Source organism: Gossypium arboreum, chromosome 10 (genome assembly GCF_025698485.1).
Source record: "Gossypium arboreum isolate Shixiya-1 chromosome 10, ASM2569848v2, whole genome shotgun sequence".
Taxonomy (NCBI): Eukaryota; Viridiplantae; Streptophyta; class Magnoliopsida; order Malvales; family Malvaceae; genus Gossypium; species Gossypium arboreum.
The window spans coordinates 129,121,882-129,147,890 of NC_069079.1; the positions used below are offsets into that span (position 1 = coordinate 129,121,882).

Genomic DNA, 26,009 nt, shown 5'->3' on the forward strand with positions numbered 1-26,009 from the left:
GAGACTATAACCCTAATCTTTATAACCTTGGCATATTAGTTCTAATCAAATTCTAATTAGCCCATCATTAATTAGAATTTGATTAGAACTCAATTATTAGAGTATCTACATATATTTGACCCATACTTTATTTAATAATTAAAGCCCAATAAAATTCTAACCAAATTAGATCACTTTTAATCTGGGCTAACCTATCATGATAGTAAATAATAACATGTAATTACCCTTGTTATATATGTGATGTTCATATTTTCTAATATTTCCAACTCACCCATTTAAAGTAAATTAAATAGGTGAGTTGGAAATGTTGAGCATAATTAAAATATTACACCAAATAAAACCTTCAAAACCATAAACAAAAGCTTGAATGAAAATAATAGGCTTCAAAACCATAAATAAAAACTACTAGTTAATTCATATATTGGTCACTTGAATTTAGAAAGTTATGAAATAGTCATAAAATTATTAGTAGTTTTTATTTAAGTTACTGAGTTGTTAAAATCGTTGTTGTATGGTTTTCTTTGTTTACATCACTTGCATCAATCGAAAGCTTTTCTTCCCTTTTTCTTGTACACTTCAATTTCTTTCTATGAAACAACTTTGAACATCATGTATATGCAAACCAAAATCTAAATAACTTTCTTCTTCGATCTCAAACACTGACTATTAGATCGACTTACATCTAAGGTATGTTATTCTATTTCTTGATGGGTACTGATCTACCATACTATTCGTCGAATTGTTGCTTGGAGCTCGTCAACAAAACTTAAAGCTAATGACTTAAATAAAAAACTTTCGAATAGTTTAATAACTATTTTATATCTTGTTAATTAATCAAAATGTGAACTTATTAATATTTAAAAACCTTAGATCTAATTTTAAAAAAAAGGGGTAAATTACACCAACAGTCACTCAACTTCGGGATACTTAATAAAACAGTCACTCTGGTTTCAATTCAATTACTCAAATTTTAAAAAAAATAACAAAACAGTCACTAACTTTACCGAAAAGTGACAAATCAATTACCTACTAACAGTTTCTATTATAGACCTAATGAGATAGGTGACGTTGCCAGTTAATTAGTTGACGTGACCAGTTTACTAGCCACATTGGATGTCTACAGTGCAAACCCACCCAATTTAAGCAGAAACTGAAAAAAAACCCTAATAACAGAAGAAGAAGAAGAAGAAGAAGAAGAAGAAGAAGAAGAAGAAGAAGAAGAAGAAGAAGAAGAAGAAGAAGAAGAAGAAGAAGAAGAAGAAGAAGAAGAAGAAGAAGAAGACACTGTAAAATCCCTCTCAATGACTCTAACGGCCCTAATACAACTAACCCCATAAACAAATCCGCAGTACTGACGACAAGTGCTCCGGCCACCACCACTTGCACCGCCATTAAACTGGGTTAGGGTTTTTTTCCCCAATATTCTTCTTCTTCTTCCCTTAGTTGCTGCTGTTGTGGATAACTTTCAACCTCCCCCAGCACTTGCACAGTCAAATATATACTTCACTAATTTTTCCAAGGCTAAACTTTGTTCCACAGAGAATATTGAAATACTAAATCACAAAAAAGAAGAAGAAGCCTTCTTTGCCTATTTTTGGTCAATAACAATACATAAGTAACTAGAATAAAAAACAAATATTGAAGGACAATAAGAAGAATAAAGCAGGATAAAGAGAGAAAGATATGGGTTTTTAGTATTTCTCCAGTTTCTAAATCCTAATTTTGGTTTCAATTTCTTTTTATTGTCTTCTCCTTTCAATTCAAAGTGATTAGACAGGTGAAGTAAATAAGGTGAAGAAGAAAAACAGTCAACACAGAGAAGAAGAAAAAAAATAGTTTTCCCACTATTTTTCTTTTTCAGATCTGAGTTTTTTCTTTTTTTCTTTTTCGTCATTTGCACGTGGGATGCCAACATGGCAAGTTAACGGGCCACCTCAACTTTTTGTTATGTCTATAATGATAGTGATTTTTTTGTTATTTTTGAAAGTTGAGTGACTGAATTGAAATCAAATTTATTATTTTATCAGCTACCCCAAAATTGAGTGGCTATTAGTGTAATTTACCCACAAAAATTCCATCATTATTGCATGCCATGTGACTGCAATTCTTTCTTTTCAACCATCAATTTCATTCACCATTTTCTTTAAAGCAATTTTCCTATGCGAAACATCTTTAGACTTTAGTCCCCTTCACTTTGATAATGGTCCCTACCATTTTGATACCAAATAATTTAAGTTCAATTTTAATAAAAAATTTAATATGTTTTAATTAATTTCAATGAATATCAATTTATATTGATGATTATCATAACTCGTATCAATTAACACGAGATAAAAATATCTTAAACTAATTTTTAACATTTTATCTTATCAATTGAAAATCATATATTAGTAAAAAGCAAACAAATACAATTATTAATTTAAAAGTTGACAAGAATGTAGGAGGTGATTAAAGAAACTAGGGTCAAATTATTTAAATCGAAATTAGCAGGAACCTAGGAAATAATTTAATAAAAAAAGTGGGGATGGGAAAGGCCCCTCGTTTTGTTGTCCCTATGTCAAAATTTCACTTTTTTAATCATTTTTATTCATCATTCTTATGTCCTCAATTAGGCAGTCCAATTTATAATACGAAGACCCACCAACATTCACAGATTCTTTAGCCAATTTAGCAAATCCAGCAGCTGAATTTTTTTATTCTCGAAAGAGATTTTAACATACTTTAGGGATTTCTATGGATCAATGCAAGTAAATAAATCGTTTAATTTAGATTCAGAATAATAAATGAAGTTTAGGTGGATTCTTTTCTGGGTATTGTCTCTTTCATTAATTTTCTTAAAATATTTTCCTAATTCATTCTCTATTGCGTCCTTAGTAATTAGTTTAGTTTTAGATTAAAAATAACCCTTCAATTTATAGGCTAAATAATAGAAAAAAGTTAATTATTAGTACTTTTAGTCCTCATAGATATGATATTCCCGACTCACCATAGCAATATTACTATTCGATAGGTGCACTTGTCTTTGTCGTGATTTTAGTTAATTTAGTGAATCATCAACACATTTAGCGGGATTGAATGTTTATATGGCTATGTCATACCAATGGACAAGAGGAAATATTCTAAGGAATGATGCAAAAAGATCATTCTTTTAACATCCTAGAGTTACTCTAAGCAATTGTCTTCTTAGTCATCCTATCTTCTTGTTCTTGTTTTGACTCTTGACCTCTTTAGATGAACAGGCCTCCATTGTACCATCTTGATATCCTCCTTATCTTCTTCTTTTGTTATACGTTGTATCAACAAATATATAGAGCAAAATAGTAACTTTATATAATGGGTAGGGTGGAACAAGGAAAACAGTTATTATAACTACTTCATTACGTATTTTAATTTGGATTTGATTTTTTCAAGGATAAAAATCTTGAAATTCAGGATAAGAGTAATGATGTAGCATAAAACTATTGGAAAGAGATACAAAAGACATGGTTTCACAGTTTCATACGATCCTTTCCCTCATACCCATAGTGTAAAAAAAAAAAACTCCATCTTATCATGTGTCCACTTTTTAAGAAAAAAATAAAGATAAAAGTCTGCTCCCCTTCTATTCTGTTTACTGGGGGATGTATTGATGCTACTATCGAAGGGGAGTTCTGCTTAAGAAACTATCATTTTTTGTGAGTTTTCAAGCTCATTATTCTAATATCTTCAATTAAACGGTCCAAATTACTATAAGAAGACCCACCAACGTTGACACATTGATTGGTTACCTTAGCCATTTCATATGCGGATTTTGCAAACTCCTCCTTTCGATCCACCATCACATCATTTACCATTTTCTCCACTATCTTGCTATCACATACATCCTTCATATCCATCCCTATTTCCCACACCTCACTCACAACCCTACTATTCACGTGTTGGTCAGCAAACTGAGGCCAGCAAATCATAGGCACCCCTGCGACAACGCTCTCTAAAGTCGAGTTCCATCCATTATGCGTAAAGAACCCGCCAATGGCCGGATGGCTCAAGACTTCCTCTTGTGGTGCCCAATTTACAATGTAACCTCGATCCTTACTCTTCTCCATGAGCTCCATTACAACATCCTCCCCTTCACCATCTTTTCCAATCACGGAATTTGGCCTTACAACAATCAAGAACTTCGTTTTACTGTTAAGAAGTCCATACCAAAGCTTTACAAGTTGCTCCCTTGACGTGCTTGTAATGCTACCAAAACTTACGTAGATAACAGATCGATTTGGTTGCTTATTGAGCCAAAAGATGCAGCTTTTATCAACTTCCCAAAGTGTATTCGAGAAGTGATCATATGATTCTCCATGTTTTGCATTGAGCCTAGTGTTAAATTGAGCATGTAAGGGTCCAACGGCATAGACAAGAGGGCATTTGGTGCGTATTTGAGATAGTATAGGCCCATCGAGTTCTTCGGCGGTGTTGAGTATCAAGGCATCAGCTTGAAGGCTCTTTCGTGTCTGTTTCACGACTAGCTTGATAATTGAATCTTCAATGTCCAGTTTTCGACATATAGTAGGAAGATCTCGACATCGAAGATAAGTTTCCATACCTGGCACTGTCGTTATTAGCCGGTCCATGTCTTCACTTCCTTCAATTGTTTAACAAAAACCCATTTACTAGTGTCAATGATCACAAACCCAATTAATTCAAACTCATATCAGATTCAAATTTATTTAATCATAGAAATTTAACAACTCAAACTTGAAATGATTTAAACCCAAACATAATGGCAACTTCGAATGACTCGAACTTAAAAACAACGGGAACAAGTTACCCAAAGTGATCCAAACTTAACTGTTAAACCTAAATGAAAAAAATCCTGAAATGATTCAACTTGAAAAACCCATCAATCTCGAATGATTTGTAATCAGAATGACTCAATAAATGAACACAAAAACCCAACTAATTATCCTAAAGTGACCCGGAATAAAACAACCAGAAATAACTCAAATTTAAAAGTAAAATTGGTAAATCTAAATGACAAGAACCCAAAGTAATTTGAACTTGAAATAATCTAAACTTTTTAGAAAAATTGAAATTCACAATCATTCAAACATAAAATGATTTATAATTTTTAAATTCCGAATTAATCCAACTTAAACCAAATCAATTCACCTAATTAACAGGAATATTCCAAATGTCTTTCTCCTTAATTTCTTCAACATGCTTGTCAAATCATTTCGGCTTAGGGCTTTGTATTATTCTAAATTAAAAACAGTGCTAAACATGGTACAATAAACAAAGTTGATGAAAAAGAAGTGGATTTACCATTGATAGGAAGCTCCCCAGCTTGGATTATATCAGGGATAGAATGATAAACCCAGAGACAACAAGGACTGCTGGTACAAAAAAAAAATAATGGGGATTCCAAGCTCCTTTGCAACATCAAGAGCAAAGCCTGAAGTCCCATCTCCAATTATGCAATCTACTGGCGGTTCACAAGTACCTCTTTCAAACTTTCCTTCATCGTAAGTTCCATAACTTCAAACATATCAAGGAACCAGTTCCCTGACCTAGGATGATCAAGAGGGAGACCATCGGTTATGGTCTTGAATTGGAACCCTGGGTATCTTTCAAAATGGGCAGCAATATTGTTGAACTTGACCAAGCGTTCATGGTTGTGGTGGGAGTTGAGGAAAGTGAGCTTGAAGCCGGCGATAGCTAGCAGTTCAGCCAGCTTAATCATGGAGTTTATATGGCCTTGTAATGGGAAGGGGAAGACGAGGACATGTGGAGGACGGGATTGAGAGGATCGATCTTGCTCCATCTAATTGGAGGATCTGTTTTGAGGGGCTTTTTGAGTTTTATGTGCTTAAGAATCGACAATTTGGAAGCTATTTAATGGCCAAAAGATTTGACCGTTATATTAATTTATAGGTTAAGAAATAAATGTTACATTTATCATTTTCAGGAAACCAATTAAGCTCTTATCTATCCAACAGTAAAGTTAGAAAACATTTTCATGTCTGAAATTAAATTATAATTTTTATAGATAAAAATATAACTTTATTATTTTTAATAATTTATATTTTTATAATTTTTAAAAATTAAATCAAAATTTTATCAAGGATAAAAGTATAATTTTATCTCTTATAATTTAAATTTTAAAAATTTTAAAAGACCTACATAAAATAAAATTTATTTTAGGAAATTAAGGCCCATGTCAATCCTTCTAGCCATGCCCATGTACTTATCCTTGGTGACTCTATTTTCCATTTCCATTCCTATGTGGAATTATTGCATCTTGTCTACTTTAGAGTGTTTGGTGTGACATTCTCTTCTATTCAATCTCATGACGTCCTAGTCACAAGCTACTGTGTCACAATTGATCCATTATGTCATCCCACTTTCTGATATGCTTATTGTGAAATCGGGCATTCAAGGATTGCTTTGATACCATTTGTTATGGGATCATTACTCTTTTCCCAAAAGATGTGATTGGATGTGTGGCGCACTTACTTATATTCTTAATGACTTTCCCTTTCTTTTTGAGATTAATACATTCTATCTTTTTTTTAAGTGCTTGACGTGATATTTATTTTTCGAATATGACAAATTGTTTAAAAAAAACTAAAAAGTTTATTTAAAAGTTGTATTATAATTTATTGGAGCTAAAATTTATATATAGGCAAATTAATTTTGTTTTAATTTTTTTAAGCTTTAAGAGAAAATATGGTTATAATATTATTTTTGTTTTCTAATATATATTTTCAACTCACCCATTTAAAGTAAATTAATTAATGATTTTATTTATTTATTTTTCATTAAAAGTAATTTTTTATTTCATGCAATTAAAATAAACAAAAGCTTGAATGAAAATAATAGGCTTCAAAATCATAAATATTGGTCACTCGAATTCAGAAAGTTATAAAATAGTCATCAAATTATTTGAAGTTTTTTTATTTAAGTTACTGAACAGTTAAAATCGTTGTTGTATGGTTTTCTCTATTTGCATCGTTTGCACCAATCGAAAAGTTTTCTTCCCCTTTTCTTGTACGGTTCAATTTTTTTTTCATATCTACAAACTAAAATCTAAATAACTTTATTCTTTGATATCCAATATTGACTGTCAGATCGACTTAGATCTAAAATATGTTCTTCTATTTTTTGATGGGTACTGATCTACCATACTATTTGTCGAATTATTGTTTGAAGCTCATCAATTAAACTTAAAGCTAATAACATAAATAAAAATTTTAAATAATTTAGTGATCATTTCATATCTTGTGAATTAATTAAAATATAAATTTATTAATATTAAATAACCTTGGATCTAATTAAAAAAAAACCCTATCTTTATTGCATGCCATGTGACTGCAAGTTAATTTATTACAACATGTTTTTTTATATCTTTAATAAAACAATCGAAATTGCAGCAAGGGCCGCCGACAGATTTCTCAATCTCTTCTTTGTTTTCAACCATCAATTTCATTCACCGTTTTCGTTAAAGCAGTTTTCCTATACGAAACATCTTTATTCCCCTTCACTAGCTACTTCGGGCAGGGACAGAATCAAGATAATACATTAGAGGATAATAGTCCCTACCATTTTTATACCAAATAATTTAAGTTCAATTTTAATTAAAAAATTTAATATATTTTAATTAGTTTCAATCAATATCTATTTATATTGATGATTATCATAACTCGTATCAATTAATACGAGATATTAATATTTTAAACTAATTTTTAATATTTTTATCTTATCAATTGAAAATCATTTGTTAGTATAAAAGTAAACAAATACGATTATTAATTTAAAAGTTGACAAGGATGTAAGAGGTAATTAAAGAAACTAGGGTCAAATTGTTTAATTCGAAATTAGCAGGAACCTAGGAAATAATTTAATAAAAAAAGTGGGGATGGGAAAGGCCCCTCATTTTGTTGTCCCTATCTCAAAATTTCCCTTTTTTAACAATTTTTAATCATCATTCTTATGTCCTCAATTAGACAGTCAAAATTACAATTCGAAGACCCACCAGCATTCACAGATCCTTTAGCTAATTTAGCAAATTCAGTAGCTGATTTCAAAATCTCCTCCCTTTTTGCCACCATTAAATCATTCACCATTTGCTCCACAACTCTTCTATCACACACATCCTTCATATCTAATCCTAATTTCCACACTTCCTCCACAAACCTACTGTTCAATTGTTGGTCAGCAAAGCAAGGCCAACAAATCATGGGCACCCCCGCTGACACGCTCTCCAAAGTCGAATTCCATCCGCTATGAGTCAAAAACCCACCGATAGCCCCATGGGCCAGGACATCTTCCTGTGGAGCCCAATCCACTATGTACCCTCTTTCTTTTGTCCCTTCCACGAGCTCCGTTGGTACAACGTCACATTCTCCGTCGTTTCTGGGCACATTCTCGGGCCTTAAGACCCACAAAAACCTCTTTCCACTATGGACAAGCCCAAACCAAAACTCCATGAGTTTCTCCCTTGGCAAAACTGCAATGCTACCGAAACTTACATAAACAACAGATCCCTTTGGTTGCTTGTCAAGCCATGAGATGCAACTCCGATCAACTTCCCTAAGACTATTCGAGGATCGATCCGACATTGTCTGATTCGTGTCGGCAAGTTTTGCCTTGAGATGCTCATGGAGAGGTCCAATGGTGTAGATTTTGGGACACTTGGTCCGCATTTGAGATAATGTAGCTCCTTCTAGCTCTTCGAAAGTGTTTAAAATGAGTCCATTGGCCTTGAAATTTTTGCTTGTTTCTCGGGCCATAAGTTGGAGAAGTGGGTCCTTTACATCACTAACTTTGCAGAAGCTAGGAAGGTCTCGGAATCTAAGAAAAGTTTCCATGCCTGCTACACTTGTTATCAAGCAATCCATGTCTTGATTACCTTATAATTTTTTGACAAAACAACACATTGTAAGTAGATAAGAAAGCTCAAAGACTCGAGAATCACTTTTCTTAAGACTTTTATAATGATTATTAATTTTTGTATTATATTAAAATTTGAGATTTAATCTTTCTATTTTAATTTGATATAATTTAGTGTCTTCATTTTTATAATATCAGCATGTTTAAATTGTGTTAGTTGCTGCTTATGTGAATTCTTTAATTTTAATATTATCAAGTCATATAGTTATTGTCATACATAAAAATCCAGTTAAATATGTTTAACTACAATAAATTTACATGTTAATTGAAAGTTTTAAGATTTTATAAATTTTACCTATAATCACTTTGACAAGAGTAATTAGTGTACCAAATTTAAAATAACAAACAAACTAAAATTATAATTCAATGTTTTGTGCCTTTTCAACTCAATTGTCCCAATGCAATTAATTTTCATTTTAAACTTTTCTAAACAGTGTGGGATTAAACTAATCACTAACATTACAATTTTGTGAACACTAATTGAAAAAATATTATATGCATTATGGGGAGGTCGACTCTATTAAGAGAAGTCTAATAGTAATAGTCTCATTAATGTTGACTCATTGAAAGATCTGCTAACTCTAAATTGACAACAATTTATAGACTTCTTTCAGTGGGTTCAACCTTCCCTCGACAAATTAAATAAAATCACATACCTCTAATTGGAAGCTCTCCTGCTTGGATCATATCAAAAATAGAGGAAAAAACCCATATGCAACCAGCACTAGTGGTACGAAATGGAATAATGGGGATCCCAAGCTCGTTAGCAACATCAATTGTAAGCCCTAAAATACCATCTCCTATGATACAATCCGGAGGTGGGTTAATCTCAAACAACATTTGTTTAAAAATTGGCTTGGTTATCAATTCCAAGCTCCCAAACATATCCCTCATGGCAGCGCTTACACGAGGATGATCTTGGGAAAGACCATCTGGTATCGTCTCGAATTTGAACCCTGGATACTGAGCAAAACGGGAAAGAATATCGGTGTGACGAACGAGACTTTCATGGTTGTACTCGGAGTTTAGGAAGGTGACCCTTAGGCTTGCAAGTGCCAAAAGCTCAGCAAGCTTGAGCATGGAATTCACATGGCCTTGTGCTGGGAAAGGGAAGATGAGTACATGAGGAGATTGGTGCACTGCCTCCATCTTTTGGGGTGTCTTCACTCAATTTTTCTTGTGAATATATATATAAACTAGATACTAGTTTACATATAATATTTGTATCGATTTCATAAGTAATTTCCCTTCAATTTTGATTATAATTTATGAAATGTCAAATTGAGTGACTCACTTAAATTTTTTGCATCGTACAAAGGAACAAGTGAGGAAAAAAAAAGAATCAAGACTTTTGGAGTGATAATAAAAGCATCTCGAATTGTCAATTGGCCATTGCTTAACTAAAACCTAGAGATTGCTAAAATCTTTGGCTGCATTGCATTAAATTGGCCTGAAATTAATTTTTTTTTTAAAATAATGAGTTTTTTTAGACCGAATCCCAATCCAAACTTAAATTATTTTAAGAAAAATCAACCCTCAATTTAATCTATATAATTTATTAAAATTACTTTTTATTGAATTTATATGTGGAAGGATAGAGAAAAAAGAATGTGAATACAAATTTGAATCTAGCTCGTATTCGGATAAAACTATCCTAATAATAATATTATATAACACCAATTTTAAATTCGGTTTCTTCTACATCTATTCTTTATAAAAAGTATTATATATAAAAGTTTAAACTAATGTTGTTATCAACTTACATCTACTAATGACATTATACAAATAGGACTAAATTAAAGTAGATCTATTAAATTTAAAAGTTAGCATAATAAAAGGACTAAAATCATAATAAACCAGTTTTTTCTAACCTTTTGATACAGTGTTGGGCCGAAGACAACTTTGTATGTAACCCACTACCCTGGACTTTGCTTGTGCTTCAAACCTTTGTTGGCTTTCGGCATAAATCTTTTATGTAATCGAATAATTTTTTTTATACAATATCAATTTTTAGTAATAATCTTTTTCCGAATTTTTAAATTAAAAAATACTTAAACCTGCTTAAGGATAGGTAAAAAAATTGAATCTTAGATTTTTGATTTAACCCGACTCAATTGGTTAGAGTTAGAGTTAGAATTAGGTCGGAATTAGATTGAAGGTAAATCCACTTTACCTTATTGCAAAATATTTACAATAATATCTCTAATATATATACATATATTAAGTTTTTTGCTTTTGATGAATAAATATATAAATAAAAAATATATTAAAATTTATTTTTAAATTGAAAAATTAATTTTATTTACTTCAAAATAAAAATAAAATAATTAAAGATTATTTTCTTAAAAATAAAACAATTAAATTAAGTTCGGGTTAGAATGAGGCTGGTAAGATCAAGCCTTCACTAAAAGCTAATACTTTCAGGATTCGTAATTTTCATACCAACAATGTCATTTCCATAATTTAAATTTAAATTTTCTCTTTAAAATTTAATATGTCCTACAATTACACCTAATACTTATTAATTTAATCGACTATTAACAAATTAAGATAAAACTCACCAATAATTATTATTAGATTGAACGGTAGCGAGTTGAATTATTTTATGGTAAAGAGTTGAATTACTTCTATGCAAGTTGAATGATTCAAGCTTTGCAAAAGAAAAAAAAAATCACTTTTTACCCTTTAAAACTTATAACTTTTCAAATTATTATGCGATAAAATTTATCTTCAAAACTATTAAAATTATAATTTCATCCTTTAAAATATTATAAAATATAAATAATGAAAATTCCACCTCATTAAAAAAAATCCCACCGCTTGAACTTGCATGGACAGTTTGAAGAAAAGCTCGAGAAATTCAAAGAAGATGGTCTCAAATTCAGCCAAATGGTGACATATCTTTACCATCTCATGCCATGGAATGCCACGTACATTCCCCTAATCATCATCTATCACTTTATATAAACACCCTCTTCACCACTCTCCTCTCCCATCATCATCACCAACCTTTCAACAATGGCTATGATCCCATCCCTTTTCGGCAACAACAACACCACCATCTTCGACCCTTTCTCATTCAACATGTTCGACCCATCAACCGAAACCTCAGCAGCCATAAGCAACACCAGGATAGACTGGAAAGAAACCCCAGAGGCACATATTTTCAAAGCCGACGTACCAGGACTTAAAAAAGAAGAGGTAAAAGTACAGGTTGAAGAAGGTAAAGTGTTACGAATCAGTGGTGAAAGGAGTGTTGAAAAAGAAGATAAGAATGATACATGGCATAGGACTGAAAGGAGTAGTGGTAAGTTTACGAGGAGGTTTAGGTTACCTGAGAACGTAAAAATGGATCAAATAAAAGCTACAATGGAGAATGGTGTGCTTTGTGTAGTTGTGCCTAAAGAAGAAGAGAAGAAACGTGACGTTAAGAACATTGAAATATGTGGTTGATGTTAGTCAAGTTTAAGGAATGGTTGGGTAAGGATGTTTTTATATATGTTGTGTGTTCTATATGGTATGAATGTAGGGAAGTGTTTGAAGACAAATGGGTTTGTGTTTGGGATTTTGATAAGAAATGTTGGTTTGTTTTGGTTGTATGTTGTTAATTATGTGTTTTGAGAAATGGTAATTAGAAATATATGTTTACTATAAGTCAGTATTCACAAATTCAGAATATAGCAAAAGCTTTTAATTTCAATTTCAATTCTGGACATGAAGGATTTCAAAAAATAAAATTAATTCTAAGTTCGATTTAAATAATCGAAACAACGTAGCATAGTTCATTACATGAAGATTAGACTAATCAGCCAAAACGAAAGTAAAACAACAAGATCCCACACTCTAACCTACATACATACATGTTTATATGGGTGAAATAAAAAGAAGGCGAAGTGGAGAGGCAGTTGCAGAAAGTAATAAATGAGTGAGGTGAGAAGGGAAGGCAAGGGAGGGTCATGATGACTATTCACAAATGGGCTCAGATGGGGCTTTGCTCCATTCTCTACGTGTCTCAGCTCAATCAAATGCATACGAAACCATTACAATCAAATTCAGCCAAATACATAGAAGGCAAATTGAGCGAACCTTAACAATGAAGCAAGAGGCATAAAAGGCAAACCTTTAATGCATGAAAGCTAATTCAATTCTGCTAATTATTTTTATTAAATTGTTATTCATAAAAATTTTTATTGCTTGCCAGATCCATAGCACAATTCTATGACATTGGATCGGCAATTCAACTGGCCGTAAAATAAGTTGGAACAATTTTGTGGTGTTCTAAGGAGTTGGAATAATCTCGGCCTTCCATAAAAATATACCTCTCCCGAAGTAGTAGAACATTAATTCTTCTCGCATGAGTTGGGAGTTGAAGCAATATATTATAAAGGTCAAATGTTAAATTTTAATATAATATAGGGATCAGAATTGAAATTTAATTATTTTTATATAATTAAAAAGTAGAGGGTCTCAAACTGAAAGTTAACCATTATTGTTAAGCATTGGGGTGATAGTTAACCATTATAGTTTTTTGTCACTTTCAATAAACGATGTGACAAATTTTCAAGTTATCATCTCTAGAGAACGATTATACAACACCTTAAAAAGGAAGACTTGAAATTGGGTCCTTAGATGGAGAAACAAGATATATAATATAAAGTTGCTGGTGAGATAGTATACATAGAAACAAGGGGTAATTGATGACTTAATAATCTGGTAACTCCAAATCTATGTCCACTGTAACCGAATTCATTTTTGTTTAGCTACATTTCAGCTATTTGTTTGGGTATAAATTGTTGAGAAATGTCTTCGTTTGGGTTCAAGTTGTAGATAAGTATAACTGAATATTGCATTCAAAAAATGGAAACTAAAGTGAAGTACATGTGGGTTATACTATCTACTGTGAGTATAAGCATTGCAGGATTCCATGGAGTGGATGTAACTCATGATTATTATGGTCCCTGTGGGAAGCATGACTTAAAGAAGGAAGCTCAGAAGCTGTCTCCATGTACTTACGCAACCAAACATCGGAGAGCTCCAGTTTCCGAGCGTTGCTGCACTATAATAGAGAAAAAGCCTAGCAATCCACACTGTCTCTGTGCTATTTTGCAAACTCGTATGCCGGAGTGAGAAATAAAATTCAAGTGTAGCTAGCTTTCTCCAATCATATTTAAGATATCATCCTTATTATTTAGAGACGGAAAAACTCAAACCATCATTCAGAATGGAGAAGATTTTCTTTTAAAAAGTGAATGCGAGATGATTTTTATAGTAGTTAAAACAATTAACACACAAGCTTGTAACACAAGGTAACTTGAAAAAAATACCATAATTTCACTCACTGGAACAAAATGGGATCATGGCAACATGGATTCGTGGCTGATTCGATGCTCGTCTTGTGGTGTTCATCCGATCTTCATCTGTTTAAGAAGCTTAACCATTAGGTGAGACCTGTTTTGGATTAAGTTATAAAAATTATGCCATTGAGAGCAATTATTTTAATTAGTTAATGACAACCTTAACCATCAAATCCTCTTCCTCTTGCATTTTTTTTTTCGCAGAAAACAATATCAACATTATGAATTTTGATATTTGAAACTAATTTCTAATTTCCCAACATAAGGTTAATTTTAAGAATGTTGAATAGATTAAAGTAAAAAATATTAGCTTTGGTTGCATTAAAATTTTAACCTATTTACAATCTAATTAATTAACAGAAAACAACCTAATAAAAAGTAACGAAACTCATAGCTTTCAAATGGTTAAACAAAATTAAATTCTAGGTTTCTAATCTAAAGCACGATTCAAACTCAATCAATAAAAAATTGGAAGAATAAACAATTCATGTAAATTAAAACTCAAACTTTTAAAAGTAAATACCTTTTTTGAGAGGGAAAAGATTTGATTTTTTTTGTTCAATCACTTGAATCTCATTGGTGAGTTTCCATTTTCGTTTTATGAAATTTCGGGTATCTAATGCAAAATTTTGTAATTCCATTTTGTTATGCATTTTAAGCTTATATTCATTTCACCACTTTGGAGAATGATATTTTCAAGCTATGGCAGAAATCTTATAGATATCTAAGCAACTAAAACCAAACATAAACTGAACAATTCTCCAAATACACAAACCAGGCAATGGCTAACATCTCAAACATATAATCCACACAATAATAGCAATATTAAGAAGCTCACAACTAAAAATTCCTGTTACATCTTACACATTTATGTTCTACCTCTCCATATATCTTCATTTTCAATATCCATTTAATGCATATCCTTCTTCATATTCAGTATTCATTTGATGCATTTCTCGTTGGTTGACGTATTACATATTTCTCAACTTCTTGTATTCCATTGATACGAACCAGGCTCTCTAAATAAGCATGAAGGGAGATGGCGAACCGAAAATGATCTAGATAAGTATTAATCTCAAGCTTCTTAATCTCTAGGGTGGAGGCGTCAAATAGGAGTACTTCATCATTTGTGTCTCTAAGAAACAAGTCACCATTTTTTCCAAATCCCAATGGGTATACAACTCCAGAAATGGATTTAATATTGAATTGTTTAGTCCACACTCCTTCACTTGTAACCCATAAATCAAAAGACGTGTCAATTCTTTGCGATGGGTAAACAATATCACCAAGTGATCCATTAAACACCAATAGATCAACATAGTATTCTGGGAAAGACCCAACGAATTCTGGGATAGGTAAAATTGAGAACTTCTCATTCCCCATGTCAAATGAAAGAATTAGTCCTCTAAAATCAAGATATGCCCCTGTCTTTGTTTTCCAATAGCAAATTCCATCTACATAATTATTACCCAAAGTTGTACAAGTTGGTGTATAATCAGGAGATGGAATTTCCTTCCAGGAATTACTTCTAAGAGAATACAACTCAACTTGGTCCATAAAATGAGGATGTGGATTTTCTTCTTCACTATTAACAAAAGTAAGATCAACAAATCGTATGACTTTGTAGTCATCATTTTTAGAATCAAACCCAAAAGCAGCGTTGTCAAAAGAAACATTATCTAAAGTAAGGTAGGTTTCTTCGAATGGGGAAAAATATGGAGGGTGTTGGATTGAAGATGGTGGAAGGATTTTAAACTCTCTGGTTGATGGGTTCCAAATGGCAGCCTTATCCGTTGAAGAATCAAGTAAACACAATAATCCATGACAAGCACCATAAACAGAGGGGATATCTGTAGTTCCAATAGGGTCGGAAGCGTGTAAATTATTGTACTAAAAAATCACACAAAGTTCAATTCCCAGGAAAGAGAGGTGGATCACAAGGATCTCTTAAATACCAAGTCTTTCCTTAGTCAGAATATCCCTTTTATAGTAATTTAATAGCACAATTAAATACTACTATTATACCCTTAAATATTGAAAGAAAAATAGGACAAGAAAGAACACAAGAGTTTTAACGAGGTTCGATAAATTATACCTACGTCCTCGGGCACTAACACCAGATGATAACTTTACTATCTCCAAAATATTACAAACAAATAGAATTCCTTAAGAATTCTCAAATGGGAGAAGAGAGAAAACTAAGAGAGAAAGATTAGTTGGGATGAATTGAAATGAGAAATGAGAAGGCCTATTTATAGTTGAGGTTCAAGGACCAAACAATAAATAGCCCATTATCTCAAGGACCAAAAAAAAATTATCCCATGCCACTTTTCCAAAGTTGGTGGTTGTCATTATTGATTGTCTCCCATTAATGTTAATGGCAACCATTATTAATTGTCTTCCATTAATGTTAATGTTGTGCGGAAGCGTGTGAAAGAGTAAAATTATTGTACTGAAAAATCACACTAAGTTCAATTCCCAGGAAAGAGAGGTAGATCACGAAGATCATTTAAATACCAAGTCTTTCCTAGCCAGAATATCCCTCTATCGTAATTTAATAGCACAATAAATCACTACAATCACATTCACAAAATATGCAAAATAAATAATAAATAACACCAGAATTTTAACGAGGTTCAGCAAATTTTGCCTACGTCCTCGGGCACTACCAAATATATTTCACTCTAAAAATTACAAGTGAAATTTACAAATAGAGAGAGAGAATAATGCCTTAAGTAGAGAATGGCAATTATGGGATGAAAAAAGTAAGAAATGGTTAGGTCTATTTATAGTTGAGGTTCAAGGATCAACTTGCAATGTCCCTATACAATTAGGGACCAAAATTGCAATTATCCCATGCCAACTTTTAACCCAACTTGCCAACCAATTTTACTTTCTACTTTCGGTGCCCACCCTTTTTGACTTTTCAAACAATGGGTGGGTTCCAATAATCTCCACATTGAAGATTTGATTAGGATAATCTTATCTTCACACAATTCTTTCTGCCTTTGACAACAATACTTGATAGTGCCTTCTTCAACTGTTAAACTTGCAGGATATTGATCAAGTTCAAACAATGTTCGAACTTGGTTGCTGTTACCACCTTGGTCATCATATCTGCGGGATTATCTGTAGTCTTGATCTTCTGAAGACAAATTTTCCCCTCTTCAATAATTTCCCGCACAAAATGGAATCGTACGTCGATATGCTTTGTACGTGCATGATAGACTTGATTCTTTGCTAAATGAATAGCACTTTGACTATCACAATACACGTTAATATGCTCCTGAACCAACCCTAAGGTTTTAGCCATACCTTGTAACCAAATAGCCTCCTTTACAGCCTCTGTTACAGCCATGTACTCGGCTTTTGTGGTTGACAACGCAACTGTAGACTGTAGTGTAGACTTCCAACTTATTGGTCCTCCAGCAAGTGTAAACACATAACCGGTGGTTGATCTTCGCTTGTCCAAATCATCGGCATAGTCAGAATTAACGTACCCAATAACACCTTTACCAAGTGTATTATCCTGCTTGCACAGTAATCCAACATCTACGGCCTTCTGAATATCCTATTCCCTGTAAAATAATGAAAAAGAAATAGTAAATGGGAAGTAGGGTCGAATCCTCAGGGACGAATTATCTGAATGCTTGTCTCTCGAAATCACAGGCGAATCGTGCCCAAGAAAACTGTGTTCTGAAAAAATAAAAAAATAGAATTTAAGAATTGATTTTGGGCGAAAATAAAATAAAAGCAAATTTAAAGTTTCTTGAAATTATGATTACGAAAATAATGAAAATAATAAAGATAGTTTTAAGTGAAAAGAAATTCTTATGGGAAAGTTCCAGCCTCCGGTTGTCTCATTCCTCCTTGGGCTCAATCCTTGGCTTTTGGATGATCCTTCTCGACTCAAGTAAGCCAGTTATAGTGGAAGAGGACGCCTACGACCACCAGCTCCAAAGATTAGATTTACGATTTTTAGGGAACCTGACTCTAGCCAGTAATCTATGCTAGATCAACGCTTCTCAATCGCGAATCCCACGCCATTTTGTCTTTTTGGCTCGCCAACCTCTGACGTGATAAGTTAACGAACCGACTATGCGTCCTTCCAAAACATACAAAGCGGCCGCCTTTGCATATGCTGAAAATCTTACTTCTTAAGGGCCATGGATGGAGCGTCGGCCCGTGGTCTGAGAAACGATGAATACTTGGCGAGAAGGCTAAGTACTAATTCTAGGCCTCAAGACCCTTTTGGGGAAATATTGACAACTTTTGGCTAGAAAGGTTTTTAGTGGTTCATGATAATGGAGGAAAGCAAATAAATAAAATATAGAAAAAGAAATTTTATTGAAAAGAAATATGAAAGAACAAAAGACTTTTGGGGGAGAGTGTTTACAGAAAAAGATCCTCAAATAGAGTCACTTCACCCCCTATTTATAGTGCTAGGGAGATAGTCTAATTGAACTTAAATTCTAAAAAGATAAATACATTTAATTAAAGATAAACAAAGATAATTAAAATAAAATCCTAAATTTGAATAATCCTAATAATTATCTTAATATTAATTATCCTAATAGAATAAAAGAAAATAGAGTCTTCCAAAATAAAATCTCTTCTATTTGCTTTTAAGTCCTTGTGCCTTCCATGTTCGCACTTTTGGCACCATATTTGTCCCACGTTGCATATTGGCCCATTTAATCTCCAAATTGACGCTTTTTCCCCTGAATTTACTTTTTCGCCTCCAATTTAGTCCCTAAAAGATAAAAAGACATAAATAGCTCAAATTAGTAGGCTCAAGCTCAAAATAAACACATGATTAATATATAAAAACACGTCATTTTAGAGTATTATCAAATTCCCCTACTTAGCCCATGCTTGCCCTCAAGTATGGTTCCTATCGATTGTGAAAGCTAGATTACGCCATAAAAGAAATACCACTCCAAAGTTTCATAAAATTAGTTAAAAGCATATGAAAAATAAAGAGACCTCTAAGCTTGCTTTAAGTAAAAGCAGAAAAAGTATTCCAATTATTTCACACAAAATTAAGATCGACTTGAGTTATGCCATTTAGGTAAATTACCAAACCTACTAAGACACCTTAATTATTTCCTCCTTTAGTCCCCAAGTGCAACTTTATTAGTACTTATTTTTTCTTTTTTTGATTTTTGATTTTATTTTTTAAATTTTATTATTATTTATTTACTTAGGAATATATTAAACCTTTTGACGCTGAAGAGAGATGACAACCCAAGCACCCCACCCCGTTACTCATTTAACATACTCCTAAAATTATTTATTTCGGTTAGCGAGTTTTACCCAACACGTCACACAACCTTTTGACGCTAAGTAGAATGACAACCCAAGCACCCTACCCGGTTACTCGATCGATCCACGATCTAAGTCAGTACTCATAACCATGGAAAACATTTATTAAAAATTAAACGATATTTAAAATTCTTGAGAACTCAGGAAAGAAAAAAATTTAAGTGTCAAAAATAAGTTTCAATAATCACCTAATAGCCATGAACATTAATTAAGCATGCAATCATTTTAAGTGTTCACTTTATATTAAACTTGATCAATTTTACGAAAAGCAAGATAGAATTAACCCTATTAATCACAATTATTTTTAGCCTAATAAAAATAAAACAGTGGAGATGGAATCAATTATGGGAAAAATCATAACTTCCTTAGAAGGTAAGAATCATGCATGAAAGTCAAACAATATGACAGTGAAAATAGCAGATAATAACAGTAACAACGAAGAATGCCTCCCCCCCACTTAAAACACATAGTCCTCGATGTGAAAGTAAAAGGAAAACAAATAGGTGGAGAAAAAAAAAGTTTAGAAAAATTCCCCATGTAGTTACCGTCGGTTGGCGCACACGGTGGAGAAGAAGATGGTGAAGTGGCAAGAGGTGGAGACGGGGTGAGTGATGTGTGCAATGTTGGTTTGGCTTCGGGTTCTCACCATGGTGGCTAAGAAATCGGCGGTGGGTGGTGGAGGAGAAAGGAGTCGGCGGTTATGGAGAAATTTGGGAAGAAAAAAAATGTAAGGTTTGGGGGTTTTATTTCTTGAAAAGGGTGTTTGGCTGCAGGTTTGGGGATTCTAAGGTGGAATAGGACTGTTTGGTCTGCAGAGATATGGTATTCAGGCTGGAATAGAACTGTTGACACATGGATAGGGTTGTTTTAGGCGCACACTTTACATTTTTTTTTCTTCGTATTTTCGCTTCATTTCACCTAGATGGAAGAAGAAAATTATCTAAAATAAAATAAAAATAAAAAAAAATAATAAATAATAAAATAAAAAAATAAATAAAATAAAAAGAAAGACTGGGTTGCCTCCCAACAAGCGCTTGTTTAACGTCGTTAGCTCGACGCCTTGAACGGTTTTATGGTGGTTCTAATTGAATTTTCTCGACCGTGTGGGCTTGGAAATTCTTGTAAAATGGCTTCAGCCGTTGACCATTGACTGTGAACCGCTTTCCTGATTCTTCACTCTCTATTTCAATTGCGCCATTTGTAAATACTTTAGTCACAATAAAAGGTCCTTGCCACCGAGATCGAAGCTTACTTGGGAATAGCTTTAATACGGAGTTATAAAGCAAAACTCTTTGTCCTACTGAGAAATACTTCTGAACTATATTTTTGTCATGAAACATCTTTGTTTTGTCCTTATAAATTCGAGCATTCTCGTAGGCATCATTGCGAATTTCCTCCAATTCTTGAATGTCCAATTTCCTTGCCTTCCCCGCGGGCTCTAACTCCATTTTACATTGTCGAATAGCCCAATAAGCTTTATGCTCCAACTCTCTGGTAGATGACATGCTTTGCCAAAAACAAGTCGATCTGGGTCATGCCAATTGGTCCCTTATATCATCGTCCGATAGGCCCAAAGCGCGTCATTGAGTCAAGACTCAATCCTTACGGTTAGGTCGAACCGTTTTTCCAAAATTGACTTGATCTCCTGTTTGAAACCTCTGCTAGGCCATTTGTTTAGGGATGGTAGGTTTTGCTATACGATGATGAACCCCATATTTTGATAATAGTGCCTCCATGACCTTGTTGCAAAAGTGGGTACCACGATCACTGATCAAAGCTCGAGGTGTTCCAAACCTAGAAAAAATAGTTCGTTTAGAAACTCCATAACAAGATTAGCATTATCATTACGAGTAGGCTTTGCTTCTATCCACTTAGAAACATAGTCTCTCGTAAGAAGAATATATATCGTTTCCAAACGAAGAAATAAAGGGCCCATGAAATCAATGCCCCATACATCAAAAATCTCACATACATGAATCGGGATAGGGGCATTTGATTTCGTCTAGTGATATTACCGTATGTCGACATTTATCGCAAGACTTACGAAGTTAAACGCGTCATGAAGATTGTAGGCCAATATAGCCCACACTCCAATACCTTATGAGCTGTCCGCTTAGGGCCAAAGTGACCTCCACAAGCTTCTGTGTGACAAAAAGTAAGGATAGAGGTTACCTCAGTTTTTGGAACACATCGTCGTATTATCTGATCTGAGCAATGTTTCCACAAGTATGGATCATCCCATATGTAATTTTGAGCTTCGCGTCTAAGCTTGTTTTTTACGGATTGAGCTAACTCAGTGGGTAGCGATCCCGTGGTTAAGAGATTAACTATGTCTACATACCACGGATAGTAAGCCTCGGTTGAGAATAAGCTTTCGTCGGGGGACTCATCCTTTATGGGATCATCATCAAATGGAGTTTTTATCCTACTCAAGTGGTCGGCCACCAGGTTTTCACACCCCTTTTTGTCACGAATCTCGATGTCAAATTCTTGGAGCAGTAAAATCCACCTAATGAGCCTTGGCTTTGCTTCCTTCTTTGCGATTAAGTACCTAAGAGCTGCATGGTCAGAAAAAATAATCACCTTAGATCCTAGTAAATATGATCGAAATTTATCTAAAGCAAACACAATAGCTAAAAGTTCTTTTTCTGTGGTTGTGTAGTTGCTTTGTGCAGCATCTAGGGTCTTTGAGGCGTAACAGATGACATGAGGCTCTTTCGCTATCTTTTGTCCCAATACAGACTCCCACGCTTCGTTAAACTTGCATCGCATATAATTTCAAAAGGATAGTTCCATCGGTGCTTGTACTATAGGGGCGGTTACCAACTTTTGCTTAAGTGTATCAAAAGCCTCCATGCATTTTGAGTCAAACTCAAATTTTTTGTCTTTCTGCAACAGCTCGCACAATGGTTCACTATTTTTGAGAAGTTTTTATAAAGCGCTGTAAAATCTGCATGGCCAAGAAAAGAACGTATCTCTCTAACAGAGAGGGATATGGCAAAGAATTTATAATGTCAATTTTGGCCTTATCAACCTCAATTCCTTAGATGAGACTATATGACCTAGAATCAAACCTTTGTTTACCATAAAATGACACTTTTCATAGTTCAAGACAAGATTAAATTCTATGCACTGTTCAAAATTATCGTAAGGTTTTCAAGGCATTCAAGAAAAGCAGGTTTCCATACACGGTAAAATCATCCATAAAACTTCAATAATTTTTTCTACATATTCGAAAATATACTCATCATGCATCTCGGAAGGTAGCCGAGTGCGTTGCAAAGTCCAAATGGCATCCTCCCAGTATGCAAACGCGTCGAACGGGCATGTAAAAGTGGTCTTTCACGGTCTTACGCAACAGAGGATCCGGAAGAAACCCGAATATCCATCAAGACAACAAAAGTGAGTTTTACCACTAAACGTTCAAGCATTTGATCTATAAAAGGAAGAGGAAATGATCTTTTCTAGTATAAGCGTTCAACTTCACATGTCGATCTGAGACATCGCCACCCGCTTACGACTTCGGACCAATACTAAGTCGCCTCAAGATTTTTCTTTCTTCATCACGCCCTTTTCTTGGGCACGACTTGTACCGGACTTACCCATCTGATGTCAGAAATAGGGAAAATGATGTCAGCATCTAGCAGCTTAATTATTTCTTTTTTCACCACCTCCATCATATTCGGGTTTAAGCGTTTTTGTGCCTCTATTCTTGGTTTCGTGTTCTCCTCCAAGTAAATCTTGTGGGTGCATGTCAAAGGGCTTATCCCCTTCAAGTCAGCAATGGTCCAGCCAATCGCCTCCTTATGACTCTTTAGTACCTGGATCAAACTTTCCTCCTCGGGTTTAGAGAGTTTATTTGAGATTATAATGGGTAAGGTATTACCTTTTCCTAAAAATGCATACTTGAGATGTGCGGGAAGTGGTTTCAATTCCAAATCTGGAGCCTGCACAACAGAAGGTAGAAGTTTAGTTTCTGAAGGTGATAATAATGTCTTAACAAATTCATAATCATCATATCTATATTCAGATTCGTCTTCATAAGTTGACTCAAAAGTCTCGTCCACTAATGAGTCAATCAGGTCAACACGGTTTATGCTCAAGATTTCGCTTGGATGGCTAATGGCATCGTAAACATTGAATTTCACGATCTCCCCATCAAATTCCATCGTAAGAGTGCCACTTCGGACATCGATCTTGGTGCTAGCAGTACTAAGGAAAGGTCAGCCCAACAGGAGGTCTGAAGATCCAGCAGTGTTGTCCTCCTTCATCTTAATTACGTAAAAATTTGCAGGGAAAATAAGTTCATTAACTTTTACCAAGACGTCCTCGAGGACTCTTTTGGGATGCACAATAGACCTGTCTGCCAATTGAATAATAACACCTGTCTTTGTTAAAAAACCCGCGTTAAGTGATTCATAAATAGAATAAGGCATTACATTTATTGAGGCCCTTAGATCACACATAGCCTTCTTAATTCCCAAATGGCCAATTTTGCATGGAATAGCGAACATACCCCTATCTTTGCATTTAACCGGCATTTTTCGCTGTAGAACTGCGGAAACATTCTCACCAACACTTACCTTTTCATTACCGTTAGTTTTAGTTTGTTGGTGCAAAGTTCTTTGAGGAACTTGGCATACTGCGAATCATCTAATGGCATCTAACGTTGGTAAGTTGATCTCAACATTCTGAATGTTTGAGGATCTCTTTGTCTTCCTTACTTTTTCGACAATCGATTTAATCGTCACGGGAATGGAGGTTGGATTTTTGGCGATGGGGTTTCGCCGGATCGTTAAATGCGTTTCTGGAGTTTCTGGCGATTTCTTGACCAAGATTCTTGCCGAGAACTGGTTCCGGATCTTTCCGCTTCAGTAACGTTCTCGCATTCGCATTACGCCTCGGGTTTGGTTACATTTGTGATGGTAGTTTCCTTGAGAGTTTAATTTCTCAATTGATGTGGTCAACTCCTTTATGGATGCTTCGGTTTTTCTTTGAAAACCCTTCATTTCTCTTTGGAAATTGAGAGTTTGTTGTTGAAAATCAAGGACATTAGTTGCTAATTTATTGACCAAAGTTTCTAAAGAATTACACGAATCTTACATTGTTGTGAGGCTCGATTTTGGTATGGTGGTTATATCGTGGATTAGCCCTATAACTAAAATTAGGTGGTCCCTCCATCACAGGTTGTAGGTATTGGCGTAAGGGTCGATCGTCTTTGTGGTGGCCGGAAAATTTCCCACATCTAAATGGGCCATAGAATCGTCACACGACTAGAGCACGCATCGATCGTATGTTCGGTGTAGCACATATTCCACATACTCGGGCTGGTTTCGATTTTTCTGTAACAAGGGAATTCACAATATTAGTAAGTCTATCAAGTCTATCTTCAATTGTAGAATTACTTAGGTGGTGAACCCTTCTAGGGGTTCGGATTAGCTCGAAATTGCTGGGAATTTGCACCATTGTAGAGATTAAGTCCCTTGCTTGTTGTGGAGTCATGTTGACTAACGCTCCTCCACTCATGGCATCTACCATATTCATCTCCATGGGTTTCAAGCCTTCATAAATGTACTGGAGCAAAGACTGTTCGTTTATACCGTGTTGTGGGCAACTTGCACACAACTTCTTAAATCGCTCCCAATAGTCGTATAGAGTCTCTGTATCTTTTTGCCTTATGCCCACGATTTCTCTTCTTAACTCACCGCTCGTGATGCGGGAAAAAACACATTAAGGAATAAATGAGATAGATCATTGAGTTGTAATGGATCCGGAGGTAAATAAAATAACCATTCCACAATTTGAATCGCTAGGAAAAAAGGAAAGCGCGCAATTTAATTTGATCCTCGATTTACCCCGAGGTTTCATACTCAAACAAACCATATGGAATTCTTTTAAATGCTTGTGGGGTTTTCATTTTGTAACCCACGGAAAGTTGGCGATGAGTGAATTAAGCGACTTTAATTCAAAATCAGTATCCATAGTAGGATCGCGATGCATAGTGGCGGTTGTTACGCTTAGCTTAGGCGATTGCGAATTGTCGAGCCATAAGTTGAGGTGTTAAATTAGGGTTTTCGTCAACCCTAGTGTTCAGCACTTCTTCGAGAGTCGACTTCTTCTTCTTTACTTTCTAACGTTTGAGTAGGGTTTTCGTTAACCCTAGATTCTACTTAAATCGTCGATTCTAATTTACGGCGGTGGATTGCTTTGAGTTCCAACCACCATCGAGTGCTTTTTCCTTAGTTTTGTTTCCTTTCGATTAGCTTTCGCATCTTTTCGATTTACGAGTCGAACGCAAGAGTACAGGAGTAGATCTGGTCATAGAAAACAAAGAAAAACAAGATTAGGATGTTGCGGTCCCGGCAATGGCGTAAAATTTGATGCGATCGTTGAGAGCACCAAAAT

General features: G+C 34.3%; 4 protein-coding genes and 1 pseudogene across 4 annotated transcripts; 1 reads left to right on the top strand and 4 right to left on the bottom strand.

Moving 5' to 3' along the window:
• Nucleotides 1-3,427: 3,427 nt before the first annotated feature.
• On the bottom strand, nucleotides 3,428-5,871 carry LOC108452108 (7-deoxyloganetic acid glucosyl transferase-like; annotated as a pseudogene).
• Nucleotides 5,872-7,915: 2,044 nt separating this feature from the next.
• On the bottom strand, nucleotides 7,916-10,078 carry LOC108451595 (7-deoxyloganetic acid glucosyltransferase-like). The gene is made up of 2 exons (XM_017749271.2): nucleotides 9,582-10,078; nucleotides 7,916-8,884 (listed from the first exon to the last, which is right to left on the bottom strand). The coding sequence occupies exons 1-2, from the start codon at nucleotides 10,072-10,074 to the stop codon at nucleotides 7,941-7,943; spliced, it is 1,437 nt and encodes a 478-aa protein (XP_017604760.1). The 5' UTR covers nucleotides 10,075-10,078; the 3' UTR covers nucleotides 7,916-7,940.
• Nucleotides 10,079-11,901: 1,823 nt separating this feature from the next.
• On the top strand, nucleotides 11,902-12,579 carry LOC108450609 (class I heat shock protein-like). Its single transcript, XM_017748307.2, has one exon. It carries the CDS (start codon nucleotides 11,944-11,946, stop codon nucleotides 12,376-12,378), a length of 435 nt encoding a protein of 144 aa, XP_017603796.1. The 5' UTR covers nucleotides 11,902-11,943; the 3' UTR covers nucleotides 12,379-12,579.
• A 2,633-nt stretch (nucleotides 12,580-15,212) lies between these two features.
• LOC128282209 (F-box protein CPR1-like) lies at nucleotides 15,213-17,637 on the bottom strand. The gene is made up of 2 exons (XM_053020368.1): nucleotides 17,595-17,637; nucleotides 15,213-16,129 (listed from the first exon to the last, which is right to left on the bottom strand). Exons 1-2 carry the CDS (start codon nucleotides 17,635-17,637, stop codon nucleotides 15,213-15,215), a joined length of 960 nt encoding a protein of 319 aa, XP_052876328.1.
• A 3,037-nt stretch (nucleotides 17,638-20,674) lies between these two features.
• LOC128282210 (uncharacterized) lies at nucleotides 20,675-21,109 on the bottom strand. The gene has a single exon (XM_053020369.1). It carries the CDS (start codon nucleotides 21,107-21,109, stop codon nucleotides 20,675-20,677), a length of 435 nt encoding a protein of 144 aa, XP_052876329.1.
• Between the last annotated feature and the right edge of the window lie 4,900 nt (nucleotides 21,110-26,009).

Excerpts from the sequence above, each read along its gene's own strand:
- LOC108451595 (XM_017749271.2), bottom strand. The coding sequence starts at position 10,074 with ATGGAGGCAGTGCACCAATCTCCTCATGTACTCATCTTCCCTTTCCCA. Across the intron at positions 8,885-9,581 it reads AGGAGAGCTTCCAATTAGAG|GTAATCAAGACATGGATTGC; the intron begins GTATGTGATTTT and ends AAAAATTATAAG.
- LOC108450609 (XM_017748307.2), top strand. The coding sequence starts at position 11,944 with ATGGCTATGATCCCATCCCTTTTCGGCAACAACAACACCACCATCTTC.
- LOC128282209 (XM_053020368.1), bottom strand. The coding sequence starts at position 17,637 with ATGGCTGTAACAGAGGCTGTAAAGGAGGCTATTTGGTTACAAG. Across the intron at positions 16,130-17,594 it reads GGAGGCTATTTGGTTACAAG|ATATCCCCTCTGTTTATGGT; the intron begins GTATGGCTAAAA and ends TTGGAACTACAG.
- LOC128282210 (XM_053020369.1), bottom strand. The coding sequence starts at position 21,109 with ATGTCATCTACCAGAGAGTTGGAGCATAAAGCTTATTGGGCTATTCGA.